This window comes from Phyllobates terribilis, unplaced genomic scaffold (genome assembly GCF_046119375.1).
Source record: "Phyllobates terribilis strain yellow unplaced genomic scaffold, ASM4611937v1 Scaffold_8__6_contigs__length_399053987, whole genome shotgun sequence".
NCBI lineage: Eukaryota > Metazoa > Chordata > Amphibia > Anura > Dendrobatidae > Phyllobates > Phyllobates terribilis.
This window is the reverse complement of record NW_027362768.1, coordinates 178,238,960-178,252,441: the sequence shown is the minus strand read 5'-3', so window position 1 is coordinate 178,252,441 and position 13,482 is coordinate 178,238,960. Positions and strand designations below refer to the sequence as shown.

At 43.3% G+C, this 13,482-nt stretch overlaps 1 protein-coding gene across 6 annotated transcripts in view; it reads right to left on the bottom strand.

Moving 5' to 3' along the window:
• IL23R (interleukin 23 receptor) overlaps nucleotides 1-13,482 on the bottom strand; it is a 72,509-nt gene that overhangs the window by 33,799 nt on the left and 25,228 nt on the right. For all 6 annotated transcript variants that reach the window (XM_073642670.1, XM_073642671.1, XM_073642666.1 and 3 more), the window contains one exon: nucleotides 12,122-12,245. In XM_073642670.1, the coding sequence (XP_073498771.1) occupies nucleotides 12,122-12,245 (124 nt within the window). The remainder of the gene's footprint in view (nucleotides 1-12,121; nucleotides 12,246-13,482) is intronic.

Sequence of the window (13,482 nt, the reverse complement as noted above, 5' to 3'; positions counted from 1 at the left end):
TAGCCACAGGATGGGGACCTGGATGGGGCACATTAGTACAAGATGGGGACTTGGATGGGGAACATTAGTACAAGATGTTTGCCATTATTACTATATGATGCTAATTGTAAGACAATATTACTGTATGTGGCCAATTGGGGGAAACAAAATTGTAAAAATCAAAAAAATAAAAATAAAGCATGAAAAAATATTGGGCACTAAAAATGCTGTTTTATATGTAAACTAAAGTAAACACAAAAAAGTGCACGTTTATTATCGCCACATCCATAACGACCCAAGCTATAAAAAAATAAACACGGAAAAAATGTTCAAAAGGTGTACACAAAAAAATGGTATCACTAAAAATGTCACATTGAACAAAGAATGCGGTCCCCCAAATTCTAATTTTTTCCATGTGCGGCCCATATACCCAGCCGAGTTTGAGACCCCTGGTCTAAGGCTATGTTCACACGTCCAGTAGTGATCAGTTAGAACGGATCCAGCAGCAATACGTTGTGCAGACACAACTTTTTAGACCGTTTTTAAATAACTGATCTCGGCTGGATTCGTTTTTTTTTTAACATCGATGTCTATGGAAAACGGATCCATTAATTAGCCATTCATTTTTCTTTCATTTGTAACGGATGCATTTTTTGCTTACAGGATCCCGTAACTAAATCCTCTTTACAAGATGGTACTGGCACTTGCTGGACTTTCTTGGGCCCCTGAAGCCTCCTTACAGCAACTGAATCGCTGTCTTTGAATTGGGTTATTGTGATTAAATACATTTCCATCTAATCCAACTTTGAAGCAGGAAACTTTGTGTCAGTCTCAAAACTTTTGGCCATTGCAGTATTATCTAACAACTTTGTATGTACAGTACAGACCAAAAGTTTGGACACACCTTCTCATTTAAAGATTTTTCTGTATTTTCATGACTGAAAATTGTACATTCACACTGAAGGCATCAAAACTATGAATTAACACATGCGAAATTATATACTTAACAAAAAAGTGTGAAACAACTGAAAATATACCTTCTACTCTAGGTTCTTCAAAGTAGCCACCTTTTGCTTTGATGACTGCTTTGCACATTCTTGGCATTCTCTTGATGAGCTTCAAGAGGTAGTCACCGGAAATGGTCTACCAACAATCTTGAAGGAGTTCCCAGAGATGCTTAGCCCTTGTTGGCACTTTTGCCTTCACTCTGCGGTCCAGCTCACCCCAAACCATCTCGATTGGGTTCAGGTCTGGTGACTGTGGAGGTCAGGTCATCTGGCGTAGCCCCCCATCACTCTCCTTCTTGGTCAAATAGCCCTTACACAGCCTGGAGGTGTGTTTGGGGTCATAGTCCTGTTGAAAAATAAATGATGGTCCAACTAAATGCAAAACGGATGGAATAGCATGCCGCTGCAAGATGCTGTGGTAGCCATGCTGGTTCAGTATGCCTTCAGTTTTGAATAAATCCCCAACAGTGTCACCAGCAAAGCCCCCCCACACCATCACACCTCCTCCTCCATGCTTCACGGTGGGAACCAGGCATGTAGAGTCCATCCGTTCACCTTTTCTGCGTCGCACAAAGACACGGTTTTTGGAACCAAAGATCTCAAATTTGGACTAATCAGACCAAAGCACAGATTTCCACTGGTCTAATGTCAATTCCTTGTGTTCTTTATCCCAAACTAGTCTCTTCTGCTTGTTGCCTGTCCTTAGCAGTGGTTTCCTAGCAGCTATTTCACCATGAAGGCCTGCTGCACAAAGTCTCCTCTTAACAGTTGTTGTAGAGATGTGTCTGCTGCTAGAACTCTGTGTGGCATTGACCTGGTCTCTAATCTGAGCTGCTGTTAACCTGCGATTTCTGAGGCTGCTGACTCTGATAAACTTATCCTCAGTATAAGAGGTGACTCTTGGTCTTCCTTTCCTGGGGCGGTCCTCATGTGAGCCAGTTTCTTTGTAGCGCTTGATGGTTTTTGCAACTGCACTTGGGGACACTTTCAAAGTTTTCCCAATTTTTCGCACTGACTGACCTTCATTTCTTAAAGTAATGATGGCCACTCTTTTTTCTTTACTTAGCTGCTTTTTTCTTGCCATAATACAAATTCTAACAGTCTATTCAGTAGGATTATCAGCTGTATTTCCACCAGACTTCTGCACAACACAACTGATGGTCCCAACCCCATTTATAAGGCAAGAAATCCCACTTATTAAACCTGACAGGGCACACCTGTGAAGTGAAAACCACTTCCGGTGACTACCTCTTGAAGCTCATCAAGAGAATGCCAAGAGTGTGCAAAGCAGTCATCAAAGCAAAAGGTGGCTACTTTGAAGAACCTAGAATATAAGACATATTTTCAGTTGTTTCACACTTTTTTGTTAAGTATATAATTCCACATGTGTTAATTCAAAGTTTTGATGCCTTCAGTGTGAATGTACAATTTTCATAGTCATGAAAATACAGAAAAATCTTTAAATGAGAAGGTGTGTCCAAACTTTTGGTCTGTACTGTATGTATGTATCTAATACAGTTAGGTCCATATATATATGGACAGAGACAACATTTTTCTAATTTTGGTTCTAGACATTACCACAATCAGGCTCGGTCTGGCCTGGCGGGGCGCCGGGAAATTTCCCGGTGGGCCCCGGGCCCCTTGCAGAGGGAACAGGAGAATACAAAAAAAAAAAAAAGTGGTCGTGGGCCCTTTAAGGGCGCGCGCACGCACTTTCACCGATGCGATGCCCAGGACAGTAGCGGGAGGGGCCTGGGAGCAGGAGAGCAGGGGCTGAACTGCAGCGTCACATTCAGCAGACAGGGCCGTACATCTGCTAAAAGTGACGTCACAGCGCGCCCTGCACTGCAGTCTCCCGCATTAGGAGCGTGTCTGTACACTATGGGCTGGAAACAAGCCAAGGTACTGTAATATTTGTGTGTTTGTATGGATTTTTATGTATATGCTGCCTGCATGTGTGTGTGTACAGTGTGTGTATATGCCTGTGTGTGTATATGCCTGCATGTGTGTGTATATGCCTGTGTGTGTACAGTGTGTGTATATGCCTGTGTGTGTACAGTGTGTGTATATGCCTGTGTGTGTATATGCCTGTGTGTGTATATGCCTGCATGTGTGTGTATATGCCTGTGTGTGTATATGCCTGCATGTGTGTGTATATGCCTGTGTGTGTACAGTGTGTGTATATGCCTGTTTGTATATGCCTGTGTGTGTACAGTATGTGTATATGCCTGTGTGTGTACAGTATGTGTACAGTGTGTGTATATGCCTGTGTGTGTATATGCCTGTGTGTACAGTATGTGTACAGTGTGTGTATATGCCTGTGTGTGTATATGCCTGTGTGTATATGCCTGTGTGTATATGCCTGTGTGTGTACAGTGTGTGTATATGCCTGTGTGTACAGTGTGTGTATATGCCTGTGTGTATATGCCTGTGTGTGTACAGTGTGTGTATATGCCTGTGTGTACAGTGTGTGTATATGCCTGTGTGTATATGTCTGTGTGTGTACATATGCCTGTGTGCATATGCCTGTGTGTGTACAGTGTGTGTATATGCTTGTGTGTATATGCCTGTGTGTGTACAGTGTGTGTATATGCCTGTGTGTGTATATGCCTGCATGTGTGTGTATATGCCTGTGTGTGTACAGTGTGTGTATATGCCTGTGTGTGTACAGTGTGTGTATATGCCTGCATGTGTGTGTATATGCCTGTGTGTGTACAGTGTGTGTATATGCCTGTGTGTGTACAGTATGTGTACAGTGTGTGTATATGCCTGTGTGTGTATATGCCTGTGTGTGTGTGTATATGCCTGTGTGTGTACAGTGTGTGTATATGCTTGTGTGTATATGCCTGTGTGTGTACAGTGTGTGTATATGCCTGTGTGTGTATATGCCTGCATGTGTGTGTATATGCCTGTGTGTGTACAGTGTGTGTATATGCTTGTGTGTATATGCCTGTGTGTACAGTGTGTGTATATGCCTGTGTGTATACAGTGTGTGTATATGCCTGTGTGTATACAGTGTGTGTACAGTGTGTGTATATGCCTGTGTCTGTATATGCCTGTGTGTGTACAGTATGTGTACAGTGTGTGTATATGCCTGTGTGTGTATATGCCTGTGTGTACAGTGTGTGTATATGCCTGTGTGTGTACAGTGTGTGTACAGTGTGTGTATATGCCTGTGTGTGTATATGCCTGTGTGTGTACAGTGTGTGTATATGCCTGTGTGTATATGCCTGTGTGTGTACAGTATGTGCCTGTGTGTGTACAGTGTGTATATGCCTGTGTGTGTGTATATGCCTGTGTGTGTACAGTGTGTGTATGCCTGTGTGTGTACAGTGTGTGTATATGCCTGCATGTGTGTGTATATGCCTGTGTGTGTACAGTGTGTGTATATGCTTGTGTGTATATGCCTGTGTGTGTACAGTGTGTGTATATGCCTGTGTGTACAGTGTGTGTATATGCCTGTGTGTGTGTACAGTGTGTGTATATGCCTGTGTGTGCCTGTGTGTGTACAGTGTGTATGTGCCTGTGTGTGTGTATATGCCTGTGTGTGTGTACAGTGTGTGTATATATGCCTGTGTGTGTGTACAGTGTGTGTATATGCCGGTGTGTGTGCCTGTGTGTGTACAGTGTGTATGTGCCTGTGTGTGTGTATATGCCTGTGTGTGTACAGTGTGTGTGTACAGTGTGTGTTTATATGCCTGTGTGTCTGTGTTTATATTCCTGTGTGTGTGTATATGCCTGTGCGTTTGTGTATATGCCTGTGCGTGCGTGTGTGTGTGTATATATGCCTGTGTGTATATGCCTGTGTGTCTGTGTTTATATTCCTGTGTGTGTGTATATGCCTGTGCGTTTGTGTATATGCCTGTGCGTGCGTGTGTGTGTGTATATATGCCTGTGTGTATATGCCTGTGTGTGTGTGTATATGCCTGTGTGTGTATATGCCTGTATGTGTGTGTGTGTGTGTGTGTGTATATGCCTATATGTGTGTGTGTAAATGCCTGTGTGTGTGTGTGTGTCTATATGCCTGTGTGTGTCCATTGTGTATGCCTGTGTGTTTATGTGTCTTCATACGTGTGTGTGTGCTTCCCTGCGTGTCTGCATTTTTGTGTGTGTGATTGTCTGAGTGTGTCTGTGCATTTCTGTGTGTGCTTGCCTGTGTGTGTACGTGACCCCATTTCTGGGAGTATGTGTATCTGCGTGTGTATATTAGGGCTCTTTCACATGTCCTGATATTTACGGGACTGGAGATATCCGTGTCCACCTGTGTGTCATCCAAGCGACACATACTGGCGCTTGGGAATCAGTATACAGTTAGCGCTGTTCCCAAGAGCCGGGTGCTGAGCGCTGCCCTCATCATAGATCCCTGCAGGCGCTGTGATCAGCAGCAGCGGGGTCAATGATGAGAGTAGTAGTCTACTCCCACTGTGTCCGTGTCCAACTGTAAAAATAAGAATAAAATAAAAAAATCCTTATACTCACCTCTCCTAAGTGTTACCTGCTGTAATCCGTGCGAGCGCTCATGCCAAGGAGAATGACTCCTGCAGCGAGCTTGCTCCAGAGCTGCGCTTAGTGAATGAGAGGGCACCGCTTGTTGAGCGCAGCTCCGGAGCCCACTCGCTGCAGGAGACATTCTCCTCGGCGAGAGCGCTCGCACGGATTACAGCGGGTGACACTTAGTAGAGGTTAGTATAAGGATTTTTTTATTTTATTCTTTTTACAGTTGGAAACAGCGGGTATAGACTATTACTCTCATCATTGACCCTGGGGTGCTGATCGCAGCGCCTGCAGGGATCTATGATGAGGGCAGCGCTCAGCGCTCTTCCCAAGCACCGGGTGCTAACTGTCATCAGTGTGCGGGACATTTTGCGGTCTGGACATCAGGTAAAAAACAGACATGCCAGCGTGTTTTGCCCACGGACACCACATGGTCTGTGTAAAGTGGAAACACACTGACATGTGCACATACGCATTCATGTGAATGGGTCTACGTGTGTCAGTGTCTCTGGTACGTGTGGAAACGGTCACCGCATGTACTGACGTGTGAAAGAGCCCTTAGTATGTGTCTGTGTGCGCTTTTGTGTGTGTAAGCGTGCTTCTGCATGTCTGTGTGCACTTCCGAAGATTTATTATATTTGGAGAGAGATGGGAGAGAAATTCTAGGAGACAGAATGGGGAGATGTGTGAAGAAACAGTATGGTGAACTAGGGGAGGGGTGAGAATGGGTGCGGGAACAGAATGGGGAAGGGATGTATAAGACAGTATGGAGAGTGGGGGAATAGTGTGAGGAGACAGTATGGAGGGAGAAAAGTGTGAGGTGACACAGCACAGATACTAGGTAGTGAGGGGGAAGGTATAGAGATGCGGCAGTATGGGGGAAACAGTGTGAGGGCACAGAAAGGAGGGAACAGTATGCTGAGGAGGGGGAGTGTGATGAAGGGGCACAGTATAGAGACTGGGCAGTATAGGGGGGGCACAGTGTGAGAGGACAGTGTGAAGAGGGGGCCCAGTATGGTAAGGAGAGGACAGTGTGGAGTGCAGGTACCATAAGAGGGGTAGAGTGTATGTCATGTTTTGTGCAGAGAGCATTGTAAGAGTTAGGTTTATTCAGGGGCTCAGTGTAGATATTTTTATTCAGGAGCATTATAATGACTCTGCTATCTTTAAGGGCATCGTGTCGGGATGTGCTGCAGAAGACCGGAGAAGATGGAAGTCTGCAGAGACGAGCTGTGGATGAGAAAAGTCATCATGGAGACTGGACAAGAGGAAGAAAAGAAAGAGAACAACTCTAATCAGAGAAGACGTCTCAGGTAAGATACCTGGATGTAAATGTTCATTTGTGATCCTGCGTCTCATCAGTACTGTGGTTCCTGTATGGTCCACAGTCTGATGATGACTGATAACAACTCCCAGTATCTCTATTGTTAATTACATACTGGGAGTTGTAGGTTTATGCGATACAAAGATATATGGGGCTGACCTGACATTACAAATGATGGTGGTTCAGATGATGTATTCATGTACTGATGTGTTTGTGCGCGTCTGAGTATCTGGAATAATATGTATTTTGTAAGATGCGTGTATGTAACTGTGCATTGTGGTGTGTAATAACATTCATATGCTTGGGGCACCTTTACTAAATCTATTAGGACTCACTCACATGTGTTAGGGAATTCCATTTGTCTTTCCACATTTAGGAACAGACAAGTGAAATTTGCTAACCTTGTCATAACCATAGGGTTGTACTTGTATGGACACGGGTTCAGGAGCTGAGCCTGCTCCATACCAGGCGGATGTCGGCTGTGTTACATAGCCGGCGTCTGCCTGTAATAGCAGTGATCGGAGTTCGCATTGATTGCTGCTGTTCTGAGTATTTAAGTGCCCTTGTCAATCACTGACAGCGGCATTTAGATAGCATTATGGCCGGGGCATGCAGTCACCTGCTCCCTTCTGCCCCCTGTGACGCAGTTGCAGGTTGCTGGTGGGTTGCCAGTAGTGCTGAGTGAGCGTGGTCGGACAAGGTGTTATCTCAGCATGTTCGGGTGTTATCCAGGTATCTTGTAGTGCTCTGCTAATATGCTCGAGTCCCTGCGGTAACATGTTTTGCGGCGGTAGACAGAAGCAACACATGCAGTGATTACCTAACAAACAGGCAATTCCTGCATGTGTTGCGTCTGCCTGCAAAACATGCTACCCTGGGGACTCGAGCATATTAGAAGAACATTACAAGATACCTGGATAACACCCGAGCATGCTGGGATCACACCTTATCCGACCACGCTCGCTCAGCACTAGTTGCCAGGTGCTGCTGCCATGTTAGTCGTTCAATGAAGCTCAGCCTGAGGCTGGGCTCCATGGAAGTGTCACAATCAAGGTGCCGGACGTTATTGCAGCACGCTCACTTTGTAGTTCGCGGTGACTGTAATGTCTCCCTCCTTGCACCGACCCAATAACAGGAAGCGAGTTGCGGCAGGGAGAATAAAACGTAATTTTCTCTGTGTAGCCAACGCTTTTCCATTAAGCCGTCTAACCAGGCTTTAAACCCTATTTACCTGCAGATTACCGCTATATCTGCAGATAAATAGCGTTTTTCAAGGTGACAAGTTACCATTAAAGGGACTCTGGCAGTACGGAATGACTGTTCGAACAAAGTCCTGCCGCTCAGTGCTTCACAGCGTGGCCAATCATGTAACTAGTGCATTATAGAAAAGCATAACAAGTAATAAAACCGTTTATGGTGGGCTGTAGTGTGGGCCCCTAGAGTCAGTTCCCCTGGTGGGCCCTGGGCACCCCAGTCCGACTCTGACCACAATGAATTTTAAACAAAACAATTCAGATGCAGTTGAAGTTCAGACTTTCAGCTTTCATTTGAGGGTATCCACATTAAAATTGGATGAAGGGTTTAGGAGTTTCAGCTCCTTAACATGTGCCACCCTGTTTTTAAAGGGACCAAAAGTAATTGGACAGATTAAATAATTGTAAATAAAATGTTCATTTCTAGTACTTGGTTGAAAACCCTTTGTTGGCAATGACTGCCTGAAGTCTTGAACTCATGGACATCACCAGACGCTGTGTTTCCTCCTTTTTGATGCTCTGCCAGGCCTTCACTGCGGTGGTTTTCAGTTGCTGTTTGTTTGTGGGCCTTTCTGTCTGAAGTTTAGTCTTTAACAAGTGAAATGCATGCTCAATTGGGTTGAGATCAGGTGACTGACTTGGCCATTCAAGAATATTCCACTTCTTTGCTTTAATAAACTCCTGGGTTGCTTTGGCTTTATGTTTTGGGTCATTGTCCATCTGTAGTATGAAACAACGACCAATCAGTTTGGCTGCATTTGGCTGGATCTGAGCACACAGTATGGCTCTGAATACATCAGAATTCATTCGGCTGCTTCTGTCCTGTGTCACATCATCAATAAACACTAGTGACCCAGTGCCACTGGCAGCCATGCATGCCCGCGCCATCACACTGCCTCCGCCGTGTTTTACAGATGATGTGGTATGCTTTGGATCATGAGCTGTACCACGCCTTCGCCATACTTTTCTCTTTCCATCATTCTGGTAGAGGTTGATCTTGGTTTCATCTGTCCAAAGAATGTTCTTCCAGGCTTTAGATGTTTTTTACCAAAGTCCAGTCTAGCCTTTTTATTCTTGATGCTTATGAGTGGCTTGCACCGTGCAGTGAACCCTCTGTATTTACTTTCATGCAGTCTTCTCTTTATGGTAGATTTGGATATTGATACGCCTACCTCCTGGAGAGTGTTGTTCACTTGGTTGGTTGTTGTGAAGGGGTTTCTCTTCACCATGCAGATTATTCTGCGATCATCCACCACTGTTGTCTTCCATGGGCGCCCAGGTCTTTTTGCATTGATGAGTTCACCAGTGCTTTCTTTTTTTTCTCAGGATGTACCAAACTGTAGATTTTGCCACTCCTAATATTGTAGCGATTTCTCGGATGGGTTTTTTCTGTTTTTGCAGCTTAAGGATGGCTTGTTTCACCTGCATGGAGAGCTCCTTTGACCGCATGTTTACTTCACAGCAAAACCTTCCAAATGCAAGCACCACACCTCAAATCAACTCCAGGCCTTTTATCTGCTTAATTGAGACTGAAATAACGAAGGGATTGCCCACACCTGTCCATGAAATAGCCTTGGAGTCAATTGTCCAATTACTTTTGGTCCCTTTAAAAACAGGGAGGCACATGTTAAGGAGCTGAAACTCCTAAACCCTTCATCCAATTTTAATGTGGATACCCTCAAATGAAAGCTGAAAGTCTGAACTTCAACTGCATCTGAATTGTTTTGTTTAAAATTCATTGTGGTAATGTCTAGAACCAAAATTAGAAAAATGTTGTCTCTGTCCAAATATGTATGGACCTAACTGTATCCATTTCATATCTTTCTATAGTGATCTAAAATCAACCAACCAATCTATTATGTACGAGTATCTTATATTGCTCTAATATCGATCTTCTGACTTCCTAAATAACCTGATGATCTCAGTTCACCAACGGTGAAGTGTCACAAGCCCTCATGTATGTGTAGCACATGGGTGACGTAGAAGTCATATGGTTCTGCACAATATGGGACATCATACTGGCTCCAAGCTCATGGCTCTGCCGTGTGCATGAGACAATAAGATGCGTCTAATGATGAAAGTGTGATTTTTCTTGTACATTTATTTCTAGAACATTCTATAGTTACCTGGATTCCTTATTAACTTATTATTGCGGTTTTAAAATATATGACTTGATTTTCAGTAAATGTCATTCTTTGTTCTGATGGAGGATGATAACTTCTAGCTCTAATTGCTGAATGTTTCCTTTTAACTTTTCTAGAGATCTAATCACTTCTATGAAGATGAAAAATAAAACTCGGTGAGGACAGAGATCAATGTATCAGATACTGTAAGGATCTAGAGCGCTAATCAGTACGACATGGCGGTAAATGCAACTTGGACCCTCTGTGATCAGCTGCAATCAGTTGAGGGATCTGGCAAAAAGTTAAAGGGGATGTCAAATATTATTTAAATAAGGGTTAATGATTGAATATCGAAAGAATATATATAAAATTACTCAGGCACAGATAGTACAGCTGTCCTGTGCCTCCATGTAAATAAGATGCACCTTGGTTTTAGAGGAGGAAAATAGAAAAAAATCTTGAAGCAAAAAATGTGGTCATGACGCATTGTTATGAGGAGGAGGTCTGAAGCTGACACTGTTATAGCGGTAATGTTCCCCAATTCTGAACTAATATCGCCCATCCTGGTATATATTCCCCCCCATCCCGATCCTGGTTTACATGGCACCTATCCCCACCCTGGATACATGCCCCCCCATCCTGGTATACAAGGCCCCCATCCTGTCATACATGCCCCCCCATTCTGGTATATATGGCACCCTCCCCCAAATTCAAGCTGTCCTGCAGGCTCAGGAGGCATCAGTGTCCGCGTGTACTATCCGTTGACATTTGAATGAAATTAAACGCTATGCAGGAGACCCAGGATGACTCCACTGCTGACACAGAGACATAAAAAAGCTATGCTGCAGTTTGCCAAAATGTACGTGAATAAGGCAAAATTCTTCTGGGAAAGCGTCTTGTGGACAGATGAGACCAAGATAGAGCTGTTTGGTAAAGCACATCATTCTACTGTTTACCGAAAACGGAATGCGGCCAAAAAAGAAAAGAACACAGAACCTACAGTCAAATATGGTGGAGGTTCACAGATGTTTTGGGGTTGTTTTGCTGCCTCTGGCACTGGGGTCTAGCCTGTATGCAAGGCATCATTAAATATGAAGATTACCAAATGATTTTGGGTGGCAATGTCATGCCCTGTGTCAGAAAGCTGGGTTTACGTCCTAGGTCATGGGTCTTCCAGCAGGACAATGACCCCAAACATACTTCAAGAAGCCCCCAGAAATGGATGGAAACAAAGTGCTGGAGAGTTCTGAAGTGGCAGCAATGAGTCCGGATCTAAATCCCATTGACACCTGTGGAGAGATCTTAAAATTGCTGTTGGGAGAAGGCGACTTCACATATGAGACCTGGAGACGATTGTAAGAAGAGTCCAAGATTCCAGCTGAGAGGTGTAAGAAGCTGATGGTTATAGGAAGCGATTGATTGCAGTTATTTATTCCAAAGGGTGTAACCAAATATTAAGCTGAGGGTGTCAACTATTTTGTCCGGTCCATTTTTGGGGTTTTGTGTGATATTAAGTCCAATTTTCCTTTTTTTTCTGTTTTTTTTGTGTTGCTCTAATACACACAAAGGAAATAATCAGGTTTATAACAAAGCCTGTGTAATTCCAATAATTGTCTGGGAGAAATACTTCATTTTCTGGAACAATTTCAAGGAGGCCAAAACAGACGTCCATGACTGTATTTTAGCATCTGTTGCATTTTTTTTTACAATAAAATAATTGTTGTATTAAATATATTTGCTTAAAAAAATAATGAATGTTATGACATAAAACCAACAGACCCCACTATAATAATGTGGTTTTTGGGAGCCTTTTGTGTCCATTAATGCACATGTGCCTTCCCTACATGGAAAAAGAAAAACTCAATTTCTAAAGCAGATGAAAATCAAGAAAATCCAACAGTATAAGTGACATTAGCGAAAGTCTATTTAAATAAAACGTACTTCTTTAGATGCACTTCATAGTGAGTGGGTAAACCTGTAATCTGCCCTTTGTCCCATTCACATTTCATCTCTGTGGAAAACTCTTCCACACGACATTGAACGTTCATAGGTCGGTCGGGAGGATCTGTGTTGGTGAAAGAAAATTTAATCGATCTATTAAAAAATAATGCGGAGAAAAGTAGGGTTCAATACACCACAAGTACTCACTTATGCGCCTTTTCAGGCCTTTAATTTCTGTAGTTTTCCTATAGTACTCAGATGTTGGGCAACAATTTCCATGACCCTCCCAGGAACCTGTATAAGGAATGACTTTGCTCATACTGTATGCAAAGTCCTATCCCCCATACAGGTTCCCAGTTGGAACACTTTTTGCATTTTTGTTGTGTTTTTTTGCTATACATTTTTTTCTACTTTAACTATGATGTAAAATAAAACTAGTGGATGAAAAATAAAAATGAGAAAAATACACATTAAAGAAACCTGTGAGGACATTTTATAGGAATGACAAAAGCAGTTACAAATATTAATCCTATTAAGATAGAAAAAGTAAAACACGTGTAAACATAAAATCCCAGTCATTTCTCTCCTTTTCCTTTCCTGTGATTCTATCCTGTCTATTGTTCTGTGTGTTGCCATTTCCTTTCTCCTTTCCATAGACCTGGCTGTAAGACAAGTGGCCGCAGCAGGATCCTCCCCCACTATCAGTTTATAATAGTTGTAATAGGACAGACCTGGGTAAAGTGCGACATCATACTGTGTGTGAAGACTGCAGGGGCATCATATTGTATATGGGGAACTGTGGGGGCCTCATATTATGTGTGGGGGCATCATATTGTGTGTGCGGACTGCAGGGGCATCATATTGTGTGTGAGGTCATCAAATTGTGTGTGCGGACTGCAGAGGTATTATATTGTGTGTGGCGACATCATATTGTGTGTGGGGACTGTGAGGGCACCATTGTGTGAGAGTACATCATTTTGTGTGTGCGGACTGTAGGAGCATCATATTGTGTGTGGGGACTAGAAGGGCATCATTTTGTGTGTGAGGACTGCAGGGACATTATATTGTGTGTGAGGACTGTGCAGGCTTCATATTGTGTGTGGGAACATCATATTGTGTGTGGGGACTGTGCGGGCATCATATTGTGTGTGGGAACATCGTATTGTGCATGGGGACTGTGCGGGCATCATATTCCGTGTGGGAGCATCATATTATGTTAGGAACTGTTGGTCAAGGTGCAATGGATGAATAACAGGAGCATTATGATTTACTGTTTTTTTTTATAAACTTTATAAAAATCATTAAATTATATGTTTTTGATTAGCTGCTACGAGTAAGAAAAGTTGTTATAATAAGTCGTA